This window comes from Grus americana, chromosome 15 (assembly GCF_028858705.1).
Source record: "Grus americana isolate bGruAme1 chromosome 15, bGruAme1.mat, whole genome shotgun sequence".
Lineage (NCBI taxonomy): Eukaryota > Metazoa > Chordata > Aves > Gruiformes > Gruidae > Grus > Grus americana.
The window spans coordinates 1,469,085-1,488,175 of NC_072866.1; the positions used below are offsets into that span (position 1 = coordinate 1,469,085).

The window sequence follows — 19,091 nt, forward strand, 5'->3', positions numbered from 1 at the left end:
CCCGAGCGCTGCCGCCGCCCGCCAGAGGGCGCTCCCGCCGCCCGCCCTCCCGCTCAGCGCCCCCCAAGATGGCGGCCTGCGGGGCAGCGGCGGCCGCGGGCGGGGGCAGCGGGAGGCGGCGGCCGGGGCCGGCGGGGCGGGCGGTGGTGGCGGCAGCGGCGCTGGCGGCGCTGGGCTGGCTGCAGGCAGCGCGCGGCGCTGGGTGAGTGTCCGCGCGGGTGCCCCGGGCGGTGCCAGCCCTGCCGTCCCGGTTACGGGGCTCCCTAACCAGCCGCTCCTCTACTGGGGCTCCCGACGGGCGCCGCCGAGCCGGTGCCCTGAGGTCGGCTCGGTGGCGCAGGTACTAAGCGGGACAGCCCCCCTTCACCCGGGGTGGGTTGCAGCGGTACCTGGGACTCCCGGGGGGCAGGGGAGCGGCGGGGCCCGGGGTGTCGGTGAGGCCCTTCCCGCCTCACCGGGTGCCGGGCGGCTCCTGTCCCGCCACGTACAGCACAGCCGGGGCAGCCACCGGGCAACCGGCTCTTCTCGTTGCAGGAGCCCCCCCAGCGACCTGCTGCTGCAGCCCTACTTCCCGGCCCGGCACGGCCCTCGCCACCACCACCGGCACGTCCGAGACTGCCAGCCCCTCAAGTACGGCAACGTAACGCACCAAACCTGGCCCAGCGACAACGGGACGGGCGGCCCAGTGGCTACCACCAGAACGTTTGTTTCTTACATCCCCTCAGGGGGCAAGGACCGCATGGCCGTCTATGGCCACTTCACTTTCGTGAGGAACCCCCTGAGGACCTTCTCCGTGCTGGAGCCGGGCGGCACGGGAGGCTGCCAGGCTCACCGCAGAGCCCCCGTGGAAGAAACTGCAAAGCTCAGGAAGTGTCTGGTGGCCCAGAACGGCGGGTACTTCGACATGAGGACCGGAGAGTGCCTTGGGAACGTCGTGAGCGATGGAAAGCTGGTGAGAAACTCTGGAGGCCTGCAAAACGCTCAGTTTGGCATCCGGAAGGATGGCACCATGGTGTTCGGGTAAGAACTTGGAGGTTCCTCCTGAAGACTGGTAGGCATCGCTGCGGCAGGGAGCACTGCCCAGGCACTGCCTCCTTGGCCTCTCCTAGGTAGAGAAGGATGCTTTGAACACTGAAATTAAGGATGTCCTACCTGTACCTACTGAGCTATCTCTCTGGCCATTGGCATTTTTTCCTAGGATGAAGAGAAGCTGGATAAGTTACTCTGATGATCTCTAGCTGCTTAGGTTCCTGTGTCTCCTCTCCCAACATGCAACAGGTACACTCGATTATGGTAGAAGGGGTAGAGGTCTCTGTCCTCCCCATAGAACAGAGGCAGAGCGGAGTACGTAGCTGCTGTGGCTGCAGTACAGGAACGCTGGGGTTGGAAGGGACCTCATCCAACACCCTGCTCAGCACAGCGTTAGCTGGAGCAGGTTGCTCAGGGCCATGAAGCTCATCCAAGGGCTGGAGCACCTCTGCTATGGAGACAGGCTGAGAGAGTTGGGCTTGTTCAGCCTGGAGAAGAGAAGGCTCCAGGGAGACCTTAGAGCCCCTTCCAGTCCCTGAAGGGGCTGCAGGAAAGCTGGAGAGGGACTGGTGACAAGGGCAGGGAGTGACAGGCCAAGGGGGAATGGCCTGAAGCTGCAGGAGGGGAGATGGAGATGAGATGTGAGGCAGAAATTCTTCCCTGTGAGGGTGCTGAGGCCCTGGCCCAGGGTGCCCAGAGAAGCTGTGGCTGCCCCTGGCTCCCTGGCAGTGTTCAAGGCCAGGTTGGATGGGGCTTTGGGCAACCTGGGCTAGTGGAGGGTGTCCCTGCTCATGGCAGGGGGTGGGACTTAGATGGGCTTTAAGGTCCCTTCCAACTCAAACCAGTCTGGGATTCTATGTCCAGCCAGGTTTTGAACATCTCTGAGGATGGAGACTCCACAACCTCTCTGGGCAAACCCATTCCTGTGACTGACTGCCCTTTATGGTTAAAAAGTTTGTCTTAAGTAGAAATCGAGGCACCTCCAGGATTGCCAGTGCTCTGCTGTGTTGCACTTTCAGCAGATACCAGGATGGTTAAAGTCCCCACTAAGTGCCGGGGCCTGTGAACAGGAGGCTTTTTCCAGTTTTCTGAAGAAGTGCTTGCCTACTATTTCCCGACCAGGCAGTCTGTGTCGGACACCCACCATGACATCACCCACGTTGATCTGCCAGAGCTCTAATCCTAACCCGTAAGCTGTCAGCCAGCTTGTGGTCAGTGCCCAGGCAGAGCTCCAGGCATTCCTGCTGCTCTCTCATGTAAAGGGCAGGGGCTCTCACTTCTCCCACCGCCTTCCCTGGCTACAGGCTCTTCCTAAGGAGCCCATATCCATCCATTGCGCACTCCACTCCCACGCGCTGTCCTGCCATCTCTGCCTGATCCCAGGGAGGTTGTAGCCCCGCAGCTGTACAGACCTCCGTTTGCTCCTGTTTGCGCCTGTACTGCTTGTGTTACTGTACAACTCCGTGTAGGCACCCACTCTGATTTTCCAGGAAGAGGGCAAGAGCTTCCCCATAAGTCCTCTCACCGCTTCCTTAATTATGTCCATATGGTTGAGCTCGCCTTTTGTTTATATTCTCTTGTTGTTTCAAGTTCTCTTGTCCATGTCACACTGCAGCCGTCGCTTGCCACCCTGGTCTGCCATTTCCTTGCCTGACAGGGGGTGATTATCTCCCTCCTGTGTCGTTCCTGGTTCAAAGCTCTCCTCACCAGGTTGTCTCTTCACAGAAGTTCCTTTTGCCTCACTTGGTCCTGAGGATGCCATCTCTGCCAGTCAGCCCTCAGAGAGGGTTCTATCCTTGTAAAAGCCAAATTCCTGGCGACAACATGAGCTGTGCTACTGCATATTGACCCACAGAACCCACGCACTGCTTCTCGAGCCCTTCCTCCTCACCAGCAGGACTGAGGAGAGGACCACCTGGGCCACACTCGGCCGTCACCCCCAGAGCCACACAGTTACTCATGATACACTCCTGGCTTCCCCCAGCAGTGCTGCTGGTATCTGTGTGGAAGAGCAGCAGGGGGTAATAATCTGGGGGCTGGAGATGCCTCCACAGTCTTCCCACACCATCCCAGATCTGAGCCCCAACACAAACCTCCCTAGCGAGGTTAGCAGGTGGGGGCTCTGCCCCCCACAGCGAGGAGCTTCCCCCCATCACTCCCCCACCTTCCCTGGTGCTGCTGCAGGGTTCGGGCTCAGCTGGCACAGACGCAGCATTTCACAGAGCTCCCAGCCCCTTGCTTGCTGCCCGAGCACTGAACCTGGGTGGAGAAGGAGCTCCCTCCTGGTGCCAGAGCTCGCAGACTTCCAGCCGTCATCATCATCACAGGATTTGCCACCCCAGTGACCAGATCCTGGGTGCTCCTTCGGGGCATTGTGGCGTTCAGGGTGTTGTTTCTGCAGGCTATTAGGGAAGATCTGTCCATCTCTTTCTCATCATTGGAGTTCTGTGTCCAGTTCTGGGCTCCCCAGTTCAAGGCAGACAGGGAACTACTGGGGAGAGTCCAGCGGAGGGCTGTGAGGATGACGAGGGGCCTGGAGCATCTCTGGTGTGAGGAAAGGCTGAGAGAGCTGGGGCTGGTTAGCCTGGGGAAGAGAAGACTGAGAGGGGGTCTCATCAACACTTATCAATATCTAAAGGGTGGGGGTCTAGAGGAAGGGGCCAGACTCTTCTCAGTGGTGCCCAGCAACAGGACAAGGGGCAACGGGCACAAACTGGGACACGGGAAGTTCCATCTGAACACGAGGAAAAACTTCTTCCCTCTGAGGGTGACCGAGCCGTGGGACAGGCTGCCCAGAGAGGTTGTGGAGTCTCCTTCTCTGGAGAGATTCCAAACCCTGTGCAACCTGCTCTGGGTGATCCTGCTTTGGCAGGGGGTTGGACTGGATGATCTCCAGAGGTCCCTGCCAGCCCCGACCAGTCTGTGATCATCCCTGCTGCTGCACAGGATGCGGACCTCCTCCCGCAGCTCCGTGTCTCAGCAGCACAGCTCCTCAGCCAGCACACACTAGGACGCTTTCCCTTGGCCCCAGCTTCAGCAAGAGACACGAGCTATCCCTGCAGCCCGAGTGCTGCCTTCTCCCTCCACAGCGTGGGATGAATCGAGGTGTCTGCTGTGCTGGGGCCACCACAGACTTTGCCCTCTGCAGAGTTTCCAGCTCTCCACCGCACCAGCCAGCGCATCCCTTGGCTCCTGGGAGCTGTGCTCACAGCCTGGCTGTTATACAGGCCTCTTCCTGGCAGCAGCTGAAAGGGTGCGTGACACTTGAATCAGCTGGAGACGAAAGCTCGAAGCACCCTTTGATGAGGAATAGCTGACACAGGAACCGTTAGTGCTTGCTGGAAGTAAAGGCCCCTGGTAGCTCCCCTTCCCCAGCAGCTACAGGCACCCAAAGGTCCTAGAAGGGTTCCCAGAGGTTCTTACGGTCTCAGAAGAACAAGAAGCAGCCTGGAGGCTGCTGCATCTGTTGGCTGCATTCTCTGCCCTTCTGCTAGCCCGCTCTCACGTGCCCTCAGAGCTCAGCAAGGTCCCAAGCCAGGGCTTTAGCATGCAGCAGTTCTCTGGCAGCCCTGAGAACCAAAACGTGACGTTAGAAATAGTTTTGGTGTAAATAATTTGGGCTGTCAGGGCAGTGGGGAAAGTACTTTGCACTATATGGTGATCAGCAGGATGGTGCACCAGGGCATATTGTTACCCCCCCACCTAGCAAAAACGCTGCCTCTGCCACCCAGACACTGCAGGCTTTAAAAGCTGCCAGTTGATTAGTCCAATTAGTCCATGCTCAAGCTGTGTGTGATTTGATCCATTTTCAGCTGTGTTCATTGTGGTCCCTTCCATGGGTAAAGGGATTTCTTTTGGCACATTTTCCATTCAGGTATTTTCAATTACACTTTTCTACAAAGCACAAAGCTTTGTTCAGCTGCAGTCCTGGATACTAAAAAACCAAAAGTTGAGCATCCAGCTCCCACAAGACATGTCTGGAGCATGCGGAGCGATCAGTTTTAAACCAAAACCCACTGGCAGAGCTTACGGCGAAAGCACAGCTTGCAGCCCCAACCTTTGCTGCTGTCCTCTCCTGACAGTTGCAAACATCTGGCATCGGGTTCTGATGAGGCAGATGTTACTCAGCACCCTCATTCCTGAGAGAAGAACATCCCTTGGGATATTCACACAATGCCCGATCATGGAAGTGGCCGCTGAGCAGTCCTTTTACTGTCTGACTCTTCAGTGAAAGGTTTTGGTGTCTGGAAGAGTCAAGGAAGTTCTTTCCCAGCCGGAGGGGAGCGGGCAGCGTCCAGTAGTGTCTTCCCTCAGCGCAGCTGTAGGCAGGCTGGATGCTGTTCCTGAAAACCCTCCCTAAAGCTGTTTGGTGTCACTTTTGCAGAATGGAAGCTGACAGACAGCGAGATGTTACAGCTGCTTCCCCAGATCCCTGAGTGTTTGGCAATGGCCCTGCCCTCGTGCTCTGCCAGATGCTATCTGCCCTTATTATCCTGGCTCAGGTCCACTGGCCATGTTGTTGGCAGGAGTTGTTTCATGCACAGTGGCCTGGGACCATCATTAATGGCAGTTTTGTGCAGAATAGCAGAGAACAGGGTCCACTCTGGCTACTAAAGTGATGTTTCACACTGCTTGGCCTCTAGTTTTGGATGTAGCTAGCCTTCATTCGGCCACCTCCTCCCCTTCTCCCGGCTCCTGGAGCTGCTGACAGCAGCAGAGGCTTTTACACGACACTGCTGTGACTGTGGGTAACCCCTCCTGCTCTCTCTTTCCTAGTTACCTGTCTGAGGAAGATGTCTTGGATCAAGCAAACCCTTTTGTGCAGCTTGTGAGCGGAGTGGTTTGGCTCCTAAGAGATGGAGAAGTGTACATCCATCAGAGCCAAATGGCTGAGTGCGATGAAATTCAAACCACAGGTAAGTATCATAAAGCCCAGCTTCAGCCTGGCTATAGGTTGTCCTTCTGGTGGGGCTGTTGGAAGGAGCAGTGGAAACTTACGTTGTCTAGTTGCAGTTTGCTACTCACTCAAGAGGTTTACGTTTCTTCCGTGCTGCTTTATCCCGGGTCTGCGACAAGTGCAGTACAGGAAATAGGCTGCCTGCAAGATGAGGCCGCACTTGCCTGTTCTGGGTTGTTGAATAGAATTTGCTGAGGGCTGCGAATAGTGCTGGCGTGATTGGTATTAATACTTGTCCAGAGAAACTCAAAGCAGATGCCTCTTACAGGAGTTTAAAACTGAGGGCTTGTGAATCCCCTTCTTTGTCCCTGTGCCAGAGAAAAAGTTAACAAGAGTGGAAAACTTATTCCTGGATGGGCTTGGGTGAACAATAGGAACCTGGACTCTGATCTCATCGTGTCTCAGTTTAGATGAGCTCCTTGCTGGGAGCTGTTTTGCAGACACATGTGTCTAAACGGCCAGTTCTGTCACCCAGCTGGCACATGAATTATTCCCTGTCCCGCACAGGAACCTTTGACAAGTTCATCAATGTGATATCAGCCAGGACTGCGGTTGGACACAACAGGCAGGGGCAGCTGGTCTTGGTTCACGTGGATGGACAGACAGAATCCAGAGGGTAAGGCCGGGGTTGTGGTCAGGGCTTGGGGCGGGTGCAAGATCTGTCTTTAAATTCTGTCACTGGAACTGGGGGGACTCTGCAGCTGCCAGCAATAATACGTTTCAAGGCAGACACTTGCAGAGCTCAGGAGGTCAGTTGGTGACACCGCTGTTGGGCATCTTTCCCAGCATACCTGGGATAGGAGAGCTTCCCCCGCCACCCAGGAGAGGCACCAAGCTCTAGTCCTGCAGGTTCATTGAAGTCAAAGAGCATGAATGAACAACTGTTTGCTTTTGCAGGGTCAACCTCTGGGAAATGGCTGAATTTTTGAAGCAGCAAGGAATCATCAATGCCATCAACCTGGATGGTGGAGGGTCTGCAACACTGGTCTTAAACGGGACCCTGGCAAGCTACCCGTCTGAGCACTGGTAGGTGCTGGCGGCACGTGCCCGGGGCTGCAGAAATAACCGCGTGGCTCCCGTCAGCGCGCAGAGCTCGGTCCCACCCCTCCTCTCTGCGAGGGCATCAGTCTGCACTGCCGGGAGTTCACAACGTAAAGGCGAGTGACAGGTTTTGAGGGAGAGAGCAACTCGAAAGGGGATTAGGGGCTACATATTTTTCTCCAGGATTAAAGTTTAGCTGTTGTCAGACATGCAGCAAAGCTGTTGCCATGACTGAGTGGCCCAATGTGGGAATCAGATACGGAAGCGGCTCTTCGACTGGGAGATTCAGAGCTGCACAGTTACAGGAGTTAGCAGAGATCTGTCAACAGCTTATTACCATGGAAGAGAAACACTCCCTTGGAGACCCTGCCCTGTCTCACGTGAGGGTACCTAAAGAACTTTGAATTTAGCTTTTCAGTCGATTCTGACTGTAAACATGAAGGGATTTAAAATTTAGCTTGCAGTCGACAGCTGAAAGCCAAGTGTTGCTATAACTGCAACGACGTCACCTATATCAAAGCAAATAATGTTCAAGAAAAGGTGCGTTGAACGCCTAAGTTAGGGAAGCTGAGACTGCTTAAAGGGAGATTTTTCCTTGTGTGTTGCTTTCTGTAATTCCGTGTTTGAAGTGATTCTTTCCAATAGGAGTTAACAGTTACAACATTGACTCAAATCTAGTTTTATATTTTCCTATTATTAATGTTCTCATTTGCTAACGTGAATCAGGATGAAAATTTATGGATATTTACTGGTTTGGCGTAGGGCTGGGAGCAGCGCAGTGCTTGCATGCCTTACGGGACCCATCTTCTGTCCCCAGCTCCTTTGACAACATGTGGCGTTGCCCTCGGAGCATCTCGACCGTTGTGTGCGTCCATGAGCCCGCCTGTGAGCCCGCAGACTGCAGCGGTCACGGGGACTGCGTGGAAGGGGAGTGCCGCTGCGCCGGGGGCTTCTGGAGGGGCCCAGCCTGTGACATTTTGGACTGCGGCCCTTCCAACTGCAGCCTGCACGGCGTCTGCACCGACAGTGAGTCACTGCGGTGCGCAGAGAAGACCTCTAACGCAGGGATGGCTGTGGGTAGCTCTAGAGGAAGCGGGGACCTGGGTGGTGTGTACGTGGGGAATATTGCTTACCTGCCCACGAGGCAGCACGGTGGGGCCTGAGCGTGTCGTGGTGTGCAGTCCTGGCTGGTCCACGGGGTCCTCTCCCACCCTGGTGTGAAGGGGCGTAGCTCACGTGAACTGGCACCAGCAGCAGCCGCTTCCTTTGCTGCAGAGAGCAGCAGCCTTGGGGAGGTTTCCCGGCCCCGGAGCGCAGCCTTTTAGGGCTGCAGGTGCCGACGGTCTGGCCAGCCCATGCCCTGATGTGGGGAGCTGGCTGGTGCGGTGTGCCTCAGCCCTTCATACCTTCTGGGTGCACAGAGGCGCTCCCCCTTCCCTCCCTGCTGAAGCAGCAGTGGAGATGGTCAGAAGATGTTGTCTTTAGGAGACGGCAGCAGGGCTAGGCTGAGACTCAGATCTGGAAACTGCACCTGTAATAGGGCTGGACTTCAGACTCTGCCTCAGTTTCCCTTCCCACCTCCTGGGGTTGTGCTCCTGGTTCATTTGTAAATATGCTGATGGGAAGGGCACTGTATTACACTGTATGACAAAGCAGCTGAGTTCTGCTCCCTCCCCTTATTGTTACTTCTTTACTTGACTCTCCTGCTTCACGATTTTTACAAGTGAGCAATTGCTACTCTTCTGTAAACTTGTTTTGAATCTAGGGACTGCTGTAATGTGCCCCCCACCCCCAGCTTCTGCTCTCCTGTGCCTGCTCAGTCCTGTTTTCCTGTTTCTTTGCTACCTCCCCGGCTCAACTCACAGCCAGGGTTGTGCCAGTGACATGACTGGGCAGAGCTCGGTGGGTAGAGGTGTTGTTCATCACTGACCCAGAGTTAATCTCTTGAAACCCAAGTGGCAGGGGTTCTGCTGTGTCTGGCAGCTGGAGTGGGAGTGTTTGACCCTAACCCCTCTGTGAGCTCAGGATTCCTCTTCTGTGGGTTCCCTGGCATTGGCAGGGAAAGTTTAGAGGGCGCCCCAAGACATAGAGGCTCCTAATTTTAAGTTCCTGCTGTTTCCAGGTCTTTCCCTGTTGTTGTTAATGCTCGTTTGTGTTTGCACAGCTGGATGCCGGTGCGATGCTGGCTGGACCGGCAGCAGCTGCAGCGAAGGTAATGCTGACTTCCACCCCGCTTTTCACAGCTGGCAGCAGGACAGTGGGAACCACCCCCGGCTGCCTGCAGGGTGGTGGTCCCCAAGAGGGAGCAGAGAAGGGAAAGGCTTCACGGGGGCTGCTGCTTTGTGCCAGCGTGAGTTTAATTGCAGACTGAGCATCTTAAGAGCGGCTCAGGGTGAAGCACGTTAAGCCCTTGCTCAAGGCACAGGCTCAGCATCTGTTCTTTGAGCGGCCACCAACGCTCTCTGCCAGCGACTCCTCCGTGGGTGTAAGCACGGGGTGGGATTGCTTGCCTTTGCGATGAGGGCCCTGATGAGATCTCTGCTCGTCTCCCGTAGCTTGTCCTAGTGGTTTCTATGGGGATGCTTGCACCCAGAAATGCCAGTGCCGCAACGGTGGCTTGTGTGACCCCGTGCACGGAGCCTGTTCCTGCCCCGCTGGGTACTACGGCACCAGCTGTGAGCAAGGTAAGGGCTGCTCCAAATAACAGCCTGGGCTGGGGAGAGGAGCTTGTGTCACACCTGAGCCGCCTCTCGCAGGCAAAGCAGGGGCGAGCTTGGCCAGGCAGGCTCAGGCCTGAACCTCACAACCTGCCAGCTTGCCCATCATCCCCAAACAGGCTGAAAAGAAAAGGAGGAAGCAGAGAGGAAAGAGGAGTTTTCTTCATCATTAGAAAAGCGTGGATGCCTGGCTAGCCTCTGCCCCAAAACCCGCGTTGCTTTCCCAAGCGCGTGAGCATAGAACATGAAAACCCGACCACCCTTCGCCTGAGGGTGTTGCACCAGCCCTGCCTGTAGCCCGAGCTTCAGGTGATCTAAGTCAGCGACTGTGAAATGCTCCGAAGGGCTGTTCGGGGTGGCAGCCTTCACACTCCGGCTGTGCACGTGCTGGTGCTACCAGAGCCAGTGATGTTCTCGATTGTGTAACCACGCCAGCTTTTCTGAAACACTTGAGACCCCCGTGTATCTGACTGAACAGCCTGCTCTGGTGACAGGACAACTTAATTACAGCGCGGGTGTGAACTTCTTATGTGCACAGTTACATTAGCGATGCTTTGTTCCCAGCCTCGGAACTCTCAGCCAGCCCAATTCTTGTTTTACAAAATCTTCTCCTTGACTAAACAAACTAACAGCAGTTAACCTGCAGTTAACTCACAGTTTACTCACAGTTTGGTGCTTTTGGGCTGCTGGAGGAAGCAGGGTAGGCAGGCAGGACAGCTTTGTCAGGCTGCAGGAAACCCGGGGCCCCGGCTGCTCAGCGCCGTGGATGCGTGTACTCAGACGTGAGCACTTGCTTCCCTTCAGGAATGGGCCGCTGCTGCCCCCTCCACCTCCGCTTGCCAGCCAAACAGCGGGGCCCTAGTTCACGTGTTGCAGGGAGAAAAACTGCAGGGGAAGGAAAGCGGCCGGAGATCGCCATGCAACACGAATACCTCAGTGAGATGTAGGCGAGGTTGGAGCCTCTCCTAAAGCTCAGAACGCGCCCATCCTGCCTGAGCTGGGGAGGAAACAGGCACAGCAGAGCTGCAGCAACAGACAGGATGGTTTCGGAGCACGCAGAGCTTTGGCGATGACCGACTTTTGTAATCGATTCCCTAGAGTGTCCCATGGGCTGGTATGGACTGAACTGCCAGAAGCCCTGTGCGTGTGAACACACATGTCCCTGTGACCGGGAGACAGGCAGCTGCAACGTCACCTATGACTCGGCCATACAGGACCAGTTAAACAAAGGTACCTCTGACTGCAGGGGGGGTGGTTAAAAAGAAAAAAAGAAAAAAAAAAAAAAAGAGTTAGAAGAGCAGCTTTGGTGCATGATGTTCTGTTTGCTCAGTTACCAAGTAATTCCACCCTTTGTCAGTAGAATCCAACGATTTGACACTTTCCCCCTAACACTGCCCTTCTTCCCTCTGTTCTTTTTCAGCTGGGCGGTGTTTGGCTTCCCAGAATAAGGGAACGAGCAAAAAAGAGTTCTCTCTGTCAGAGTAAGTGTGTAATACTCATCATCTACATGTATACACACACACAGAGTCTATGCCAGCACTTGCTCACCGATGGAGTTGTTCAGCTCCTGGCTGCCAACGGGTCAGACCTGCTGTCACATTGCCTGCAGCATCCGTGTTCTGACTTTGTTGTATCTTGCACTGGGAAAAACGAGGGGAGGGAAGGCAAGGTGACAAAAACCTGAGCTGAAGCCCCATCCGTGGCAGCTCGTGCTCTGACCCTGGTACTCTGCAGCTTACAGTTAAGCAAGAGCCACTTTCACATTGCGAAAAGGACAAGGACAGGTCTGAGGCCGGAGCACGGCTCCTGCAGCACTGGTGAAGCTACAGCTGCTCTGCAGGCACAGGCTGTCCCAAAGCACGTTCTCACCTGCCCGAGAGCGCAACCACCAGCTTGTGGTGACAGAGAAGGGAGTACAAACCTTGAGAAGTCATTTGCACGCTGGGAACGTGTGAAAGCAAGTCAAGATATGTTACTTACATGGATTTTTCTTATATCTGACAGAAAAACCTGGGTCTCCGTGACCGCTGTCTTGGCTCTGCTGCTCGTGATCAGCGCCGTGGGAAACGCAGGCCTTTTTCTCAAGGCGCGGTCAGAGAGGCACCGTGAGAGCGGCCGCTATCTCTACCAGCCCCTGAGGGAGATGAACGGGGAAGCCAGTCACCCCTCCACATCTGCTGCCTGCGAGCCAGAAGATCCCCAGGACCAGAGTCAGGCGCTCCTCCAGAGTCCCGGATGAGAAGAGATGAGGTATTTTACTCCACACTGACTCCGTTCAGCCCCAGGACGTAAAACCTGTGTAACCCGAGAGCAGCTCAGGAAACTGCCTTGTTTCTGGCCTGGCTTCCCTCCCTTTGCTGCTCCAGCTGGAGCAAACAAGGCTGAGAAGTTAGCTGCCATGAGAGGATGCAGGGCACAACCCACAGGGCCAGCGTCCACACACACAGGTGGATGAGGGAATTCTGCAGGGGGAAGGGAGAAGGGCTGGTTCCTTCCAGTGCTTGAGGGAAACAGGTGAGGGGTGTAAGCCACAGGCACTGGAGGAAGGTCCCTTCTCACCTGAGCAGTAGTAAATAATTTTAAGATGCAGAATAAATTGCCTCTAGCATAAAGCTAGGCTTAAGGAAGCTGGCCTAAGGATGGTGTAGTCTGTAATTATCTGCCCTTCCCTGGTAAGCTCAGACTTTTGTCAGAAAACTGAAAAAAGGTTTAAAATGTTGCAACAGGTACAGCACAGAGTAAAACCACAGCATCCCTCCTCCTGGCCACCGTGGTAAGCTCAAAGGCTGACTTGCACCTGAGTTTCTTCACCTGGCCTATATTGACTGCAGGGCCAGAGTGTTTTCTTAGTGAATCCTTACTCCTAGGAGTAGTCTTCATGAGCACTGCATTTTTGGTACAGTACAGCAACACAAAAAGCCTTTTCAGTTAAAAATAAGAAATATTCATTCTTGCATTCTCTTGTACCTCCCAGAAGCCAGTGTGGGCAGCCACCAAGAGTAAGCTCTCCCACCGGGGAAGGGAGGAGACAGCAGCAGCATGACACAACCGGCCCCGATGAGCCCCTGCTGCCCTCGGCCAGCGGGACACCGGTGCAGCGGCCCTTGCTCACTGCTGCTAGAACCACGCTTCCCTCCTCCGAGGGAACGACCGCCAGCAGCGAGCTGGGACCCCCACCAGTGCGTGCTTCAAGCACCCCAAGGTCTCTCAGCTGGAAAGCAGACATTTTACTGGAAGACATCTTTGCACAAGGTATTTAAAAAAAACAACCCCAAAACACACCACAAAACCAACGTATTTGAGTTCACTTCTATGTGAGGGAAGACCAGCCTTTAACGCGCTACTTTAATGCTGCAAAGGGGGGTGGGGGGTGTGAAAGCCTGTCTGAGCCTGAATATTAACGTTTTTATGCACTCTGTTTTTATCTCTCCAAGGATATGTAATTTCTGTGCCACTGTTGGCATCAAATCAACCTGTAAATCAAGATTCTATTTTTTTATTATTTACAGAAGAATATTTGAAACTTGAATAAAGTCTATTAGTAACAACTGCCTGAAACTCAAATTCCTAACACCCAGTTGCAGAAGGAAGACACACTCCTTGCCTAGTTCATCTCAGCTGGCCATGAGAACCCAGTGGGCCCTTTGTGTTTTAAATAACCAACTGCATTGCAGGATGTGTTGTACCAGCCTGCTCTGTGGTATGAAAATCAACAAAAAATGCTGGTTCTACAGGAAAAAAATAAGAATAGTTAAAAAGTAGGAATAACTGAATGTAAGCAAGACCCCCCTCTGTTTCTGTGGGTAAAGAGCAGCAGACACACTTAAGTTTTCAGACTTTAGCACAGTTTGAACAGTTGCATCAAACAATCAGACATGTTCTTTAAAGATGCTTTATTTCCAACATACAGAAACATACAGCTCCTACCAGAAACTACAAATACCGTAACTAAGTACATTTGTTGTCAAGTAACACATTACAAAGCACTCTGTGTTTGCAAGTGTGCTCTTAAACAATGTTTGGGGTTTTTTGGCTGAGAAAAAAAAAAAGGACCTTCACTATAGAAAAATGAAGACAGCTGCAAGGGAAAGTGCTTAAAAAAAGTAATGCCCATTTAACTTATGTATGTAACTTAATAGTTTGGAAGTGGATGCTGATGTCAGTAAAAGCCAGTGCATGTCACATGATTCCAATTTAGCCTTCCAAGAGAGAAATATTCAGGTATAACAATCATCACAAACATGTTGGAGGAATATTAAAGCCAATAGCATGCAGGAATCTTTGACAAGCGCTTGTCAATTTTAGTCCTTAAGAGTCCGATAACTCTGTTTCTTGCATTGTTTGGCTCACAGTATAAACAATTCAGATAAAGAGGTGTGAGCTGGTAAAATGCATTTTGAAATAGGGGATTTCTGACTCCAGCACGGCTGGCCTTAGCAACTGCGTCAATACACAGCAGCTTCACAGCCCAGCTGAGCAGTTGGGCTCACCGCTTCCAACCAGGAATTCTGAGCTGCAGTAAGTGTTACAGATTTAAGATGACTGGATTTTCAAAATATTTTGATGAGTAAACCAAACTGGGATAATAAGTTCTTAATAAAAGTTGAGGTTTTTTCCTGTTCCTGAAAGGGAATTGATACAACTGAAGTGGCTGCCGTAAGACTGAAGTAAACATAAGACAAAGCTGTGTCAGAACGTCTGTACACGTATGTACACAGCCAGAGCGACTGTGGTCTCCCGGAATTCCCTCACAGCAGGACAACCAGGACTGCTCTTTCCCCAACAGGAAGTACGGGAAGCTGAGAAACGACCAGGACACGCTCAGTTCCTCCCTGCTGACAGTGTAAGAGTGTGTTCAGTTCACAGCTTAACCCTTGACATGGGTCAGTGGTAAAGCAGCCAGCGCTGCTGCTTCCACACCTTCCTGGCTAGAGTCTCCCTCGGCCCCTCCTCAAGGCTAAGCTGTTCTGTCTACAGCAGGTAAAAACACAAAAACCTTTTCAAACCTGAAAGACAGCAAAATGTTCAGCCAAAGTGACTGCGTTACTGCATTCTGGCTTTGCCCCAAGTCTAGTCTGACATCCGCCTTCGCTGTGTGCCCACTGGTGACGTGCTCTGTTGGCCTTTCCCAGCCCTGCATCCCTGCTTCCTGCCAGGGAGTGGCAGGATGGGGCAAACCTGTAGAAATTGCTAAGAACAAAGGTTTCACATATGGCCATATTTAACTGTAAACAATGGCGCAGCACTCTGTACCTCCAGCATGGCAGCCTCTCTCTTGAGATCTCATGTCACACGTTAAACATGGCAACAGCTCTGAGGTAGGTATTGTGTTTTGCATACGGAACATTTGAAAGAGGGGAAAGCCCCAATTTACTGACGAGCTGGGTTTAAGTACCCAGCTAATTACCTGAACACAGCCTGAGCTCAGCGACCTCACTGAAGAGCAGCTGCTGGGATGGTGCTGGGGAACAGGGAGGGCTTTGCTGCATCTCTAGCACAGCACCCAAAACTGGAGTCCATTTTTCAAGGTTCTGGCTTACAAGATTTGAGAGCTGAGTGGCTCCCAGGGAGCCAGCATCCAGAACTCCTCCCAGTCTCAACTCACAAGAGGTTGCTGTGAAGAAAACAGTGCATTTTATTTTCTAAAGCGCACTGACATCATTTTAGCAGGAAGGGGGAGAAGTGTTTTAGAAGAATTCTGCTTCTCTTGTACCTGCAGTTCACAAAGTCAGGTTTAAAAAGCACAGCACAGCACCAGCCACAACATCCAGGCTGTTGCTCTCTTTCTCCTGTTACCTTAACATTCAGGGGAAAAAAAAATAAAATCCATATTGGATTATTTACATTGGTAGCCAAGTAAATTGGTAGCTGAAACCACCCAGGTGATTTTGCTTAAAATTGATGAGAGCTCACAAGCTGCTTCCCAAACCAAAGCATGCAGCAATCTTGTGTGGGGCAGCAGAGCAGGACCCAGAGGAAAACCAAGGGGTTTACTCTTACTGGTGGGAGGAGAACAGCACATGTCACATTTTAAAATAAATAAAAAATACCCAGTGCAACAGAAGATATTCTTAACTAGGGCAAACCACGGGAAAACAGGGATGTTACCATCATGGGACGTGACCAACCACGTAAGAAGCCACAAGAAGCTGAAATCTTGAAACAGCAGGAGAGGAGGCAGCTGGGTTTGCTCTCGATGCTTTGGCAGTCAGTTTGAAACTATTTCTAGCATCAGAATTAGTTACAGGTAAAGGATTTTCCATGAGGGATACACACATGCACTTTTAATTCCAGCACTCTTGATTTTCCAGAGCAAAGGTAGCAGTTCTCCCTCTCTATCAGGCTGCAGTCATGCTGAGGTGCCAGAGACAGAAGTTTCATTCATCTGGGAGAAATGGGGAAGTCCACAAAACTGGGGAATTCTCTGACATCAGAGCTTCCCCGGAGGCCAGCATAACTAAGTTCTGCTCTCACAGTGAGAGATGCAGGGTGGGAATTTCCTTGGCTCCACTCCTTTAAAAAAAAACCCCAAGCAACTTCCACAAACAAATCAAATTCTTCATCTCGCATTGTTCCAAATATTAGGCCTCTTTTCTCCTTTGTCAATGCTTCAAAATTAATTAAAAAGCAAGGTTAGAAGGAACTACTTTACACCTACGTTGTTCTTAGCTGCACAGATTCCATCAACCTTAATAAAAACGTGGTGAGAGGGAGAGAAACCCTGAGCCTTTACTGAGGAAGATGGCCCTGGATACACAGAAACCACACTTCCACCTCCACCTGGGCTTCCCCCACCCCACAACCAGACAAGCACACGAATAACTCCGCTACCCAACCTGATCAATGGATCACTAGCAGCTTTGCTACACATCTAATCTCTGGAATAATCAGTGGAGATTACGGACAAACACAGTATTTTGGGGTGTGTCACAACAATGCACTATCTTTTTACAACTCCTGAACCCAATCCTTGCTTCTTAGGGTTAAGAAACATCCCTGTAGAGTCCAAAAGGCATTGGACTCAAACCTTACCCTGCAGGAAAAGACGGCGCACAGCCCTTACCCCAAATGCTATGTACAGTACAGCCCTTTACGCAAGAACATCCAGTGATCACAAAAGATTAGAACCTAAATAGAAAGATTTCTTGGGATTGAAGACAATCAGTTATTCCTTTCTAAAGAAAAGTTTGTCCCATTAAAAAAGGTGACTAATTTAATAAATAGTCATTTCTGAAATTATAAATAAGTTAAAAATTAATTTTAAATAAGCTAGTATTTGAATAAATACATTTCAGTAAGTGCTTAAATACATACATGCTCTTTTTTTTTTAGTTTTCTCTTCAAGTTAAGTTATGTTTTAAAGACGCAAGTTCTATAATACTGCCATAAAATTTTGTGCCTTCAGGAAATAAAATATTGCTTTTCTTAGCCCTTTATAATTTGATTCAGTTCCCATCCACATTATTGCTTGTAAACCTGAGGAAAAAGGAAAAATAGTCTTTCTTAAAAACGCTGTTTACTGGAGGAAGGTTCTCTACCTGTACTTTCTAGAAAAATCATTGTGTCTCGGTGGGTTAAAAAAATCCAACACATTTCCTAATAGCATCCTCTCAGATCGGAAGAGGTTTTAGGTTTGACCTAGAACTAATTTCTGAAACATCCGATCTGTATTAAGGTTATTTACAGTTTGCTTCAAGTCCCTGTACCTGAAATGCCCACTTTACTTTCTGACATGTAATTGGTACCCCGGGCACCCAGAAAACTAGACTAGTTTTGCTACACATGAATAATCTAGTCCTACAAATCAAACAGGTAAGGCAACATCAGTCTCCTCTACCACGCGTAGGAAAAGGACTGATTGGAAAGAGCCCTTTGAAGTTGAGCAATACACGGAGTCATGCAAACTGACGTTCATCCAAAAAACCACAATTTGTGAAAAAGACTACTGAGAAGTAGGCATCTGATATAAAAATTTCTAAATCTGCCATTTAAATTGTAGTTTTTTATGTTTAAAATAGCTCCAGAAGGCGCTCTCTGTCCGAAGGGCTGCTACCTGTGGTCACGCGAACGACTGCCTCAAAGCTCAGCCCCTGTAGGCTCTTTGGTCTGGTGCACAGAGCAGCTCTGGGGCGGCCAGGAAGCCCTGAGCGATTTTTCCTTGCCGCAGTAGCCTTGGCCCTGCTATCTAGAAAGATGGGAGCTGCTCTGGGACTGGCTGGAAGATGTTGTTGCTCCGCTCAGCTGGGAAAAGCCGCTGTTGCAAGATTCCAGGCTTGACATGGATCCCCTGGGATGGGAGAAAATAGATGCATTTCTTAGGAAGGCAGCCATTAACGGATAACTCTATACATCTGACAGGTCGACTTATACCTTATGATGTGTTTTATTTTTTATCACATCATTTTCAAGTATGTGTCCAAGAATCCCAGCGTTCCCTTGCGTCATGGTGAAAAAAAAATCAATGTCACAGACATCTTTTTTCATAGCTACAGATACGATACCTTGTCTCTTGCAGTTATTCTAGGAGGGGGACGCAGCTGGAGCCTCTGTGGGGCTGCATTCACAGCCCCTGAGCAGAAAGGAAAAAAACTAAAGAGCACTGCCAAATGCAGCGCAGCTCAGTGAATGCAGCTGCCACCGCTAAACCGAGAGCTCCAGCCTGCTTAGCACGGGAGTCCCAGCACATCCATGGTCTTAAGCTCCTTCTGCCAAAAGCAGACTGGGTTCACCCGCAGCTGTGACTGCCTACTGTTCCTGACACATTTTATGCAGGTAGAGCAACAAGGAACAGGTTTGAATGATCCGAGTGAGGAATGTGCTGCTGCTCTGACTCCACAGGATCTGGCCAGGTCACCACCTGCCCATCTGCAAGTCTGGTCTACCTAACTCTTCCTCCAGCTCCTAGAGAGAGGTCAAGGACTTGCAAAGTATTCAAATTGCTGGGTGATTTGAAAAATATTTTTAGCATTCAAGGAGGCTAGGCAAATCCTGCTGAGGTTGATACATTCACCTATTTGGAAAGCACTCTCCAAGTCACGACTGACATGCTTCTCAAGCACCAAACAAAATATGTATGAAATAGCCCAGCTGATGTTTGTTAAATTGCTCCAAGAGTAACTTCTCAAAGTGTCCCCAAAGATTAAAAAAGCTCATCAAAAACCTCCCCCTCTTCAGGTAGCTGTAAGCAAGAACTGAAGCACAAATTCCACAGCCAAGGGCTCCCTTATTTCCTACAAGGCCACAGGAGATTCTTTGTGTGAAATGCCACCAAACCTTTGTCCACCTAACTTATCCTTGATGAAGCGCACGCCCTGTGGAGCTCATTGGTGTCTGGATGTTTAACTTGC

General features: G+C 51.5%; 2 protein-coding genes across 9 annotated transcripts in view; one reads left to right on the forward strand and one right to left on the reverse strand.

Moving 5' to 3' along the window:
- The first annotated feature begins 48 nt into the window (after positions 1 to 48).
- On the forward strand, positions 49 to 13,286 carry NAGPA (N-acetylglucosamine-1-phosphodiester alpha-N-acetylglucosaminidase). 2 transcript variants are annotated; one of them, XM_054843349.1, is made up of 12 exons: positions 49 to 202; positions 535 to 1,020; positions 5,806 to 5,945; positions 6,494 to 6,602; positions 6,884 to 7,012; positions 7,845 to 8,053; positions 9,192 to 9,239; positions 9,583 to 9,711; positions 10,843 to 10,974; positions 11,165 to 11,225; positions 11,749 to 11,994; positions 12,719 to 13,286. In XM_054843349.1, the coding sequence occupies exons 1-11, from the start codon at positions 69 to 71 to the stop codon at positions 11,981 to 11,983; spliced, it is 1,812 nt and encodes a 603-aa protein (XP_054699324.1). In that variant the 5' UTR covers positions 49 to 68; the 3' UTR covers positions 11,984 to 11,994; positions 12,719 to 13,286. The 2 variants fall into 2 exon arrangements, with proteins under 2 accessions (XP_054699324.1, XP_054699327.1); XM_054843352.1 differs by lacking the exon at positions 9,583 to 9,711 and having other exon boundaries at positions 12,719 to 13,280.
- Positions 13,287 to 13,635: 349 nt separating this feature from the next.
- Positions 13,636 to 19,091, reverse strand: part of SEC14L5 (SEC14 like lipid binding 5) — a 41,616-nt gene continuing 36,160 nt past the window's right edge. For all 7 annotated transcript variants that reach the window (XM_054842966.1, XM_054842960.1, XM_054842965.1 and 4 more), the window contains one exon: positions 13,636 to 18,031. In XM_054842966.1, coding sequence (XP_054698941.1) covers positions 17,930 to 18,031 — 102 coding nt within the window. In that variant the 3' untranslated portion in view covers positions 13,636 to 17,929. The remainder of the gene's footprint in view (positions 18,032 to 19,091) is intronic.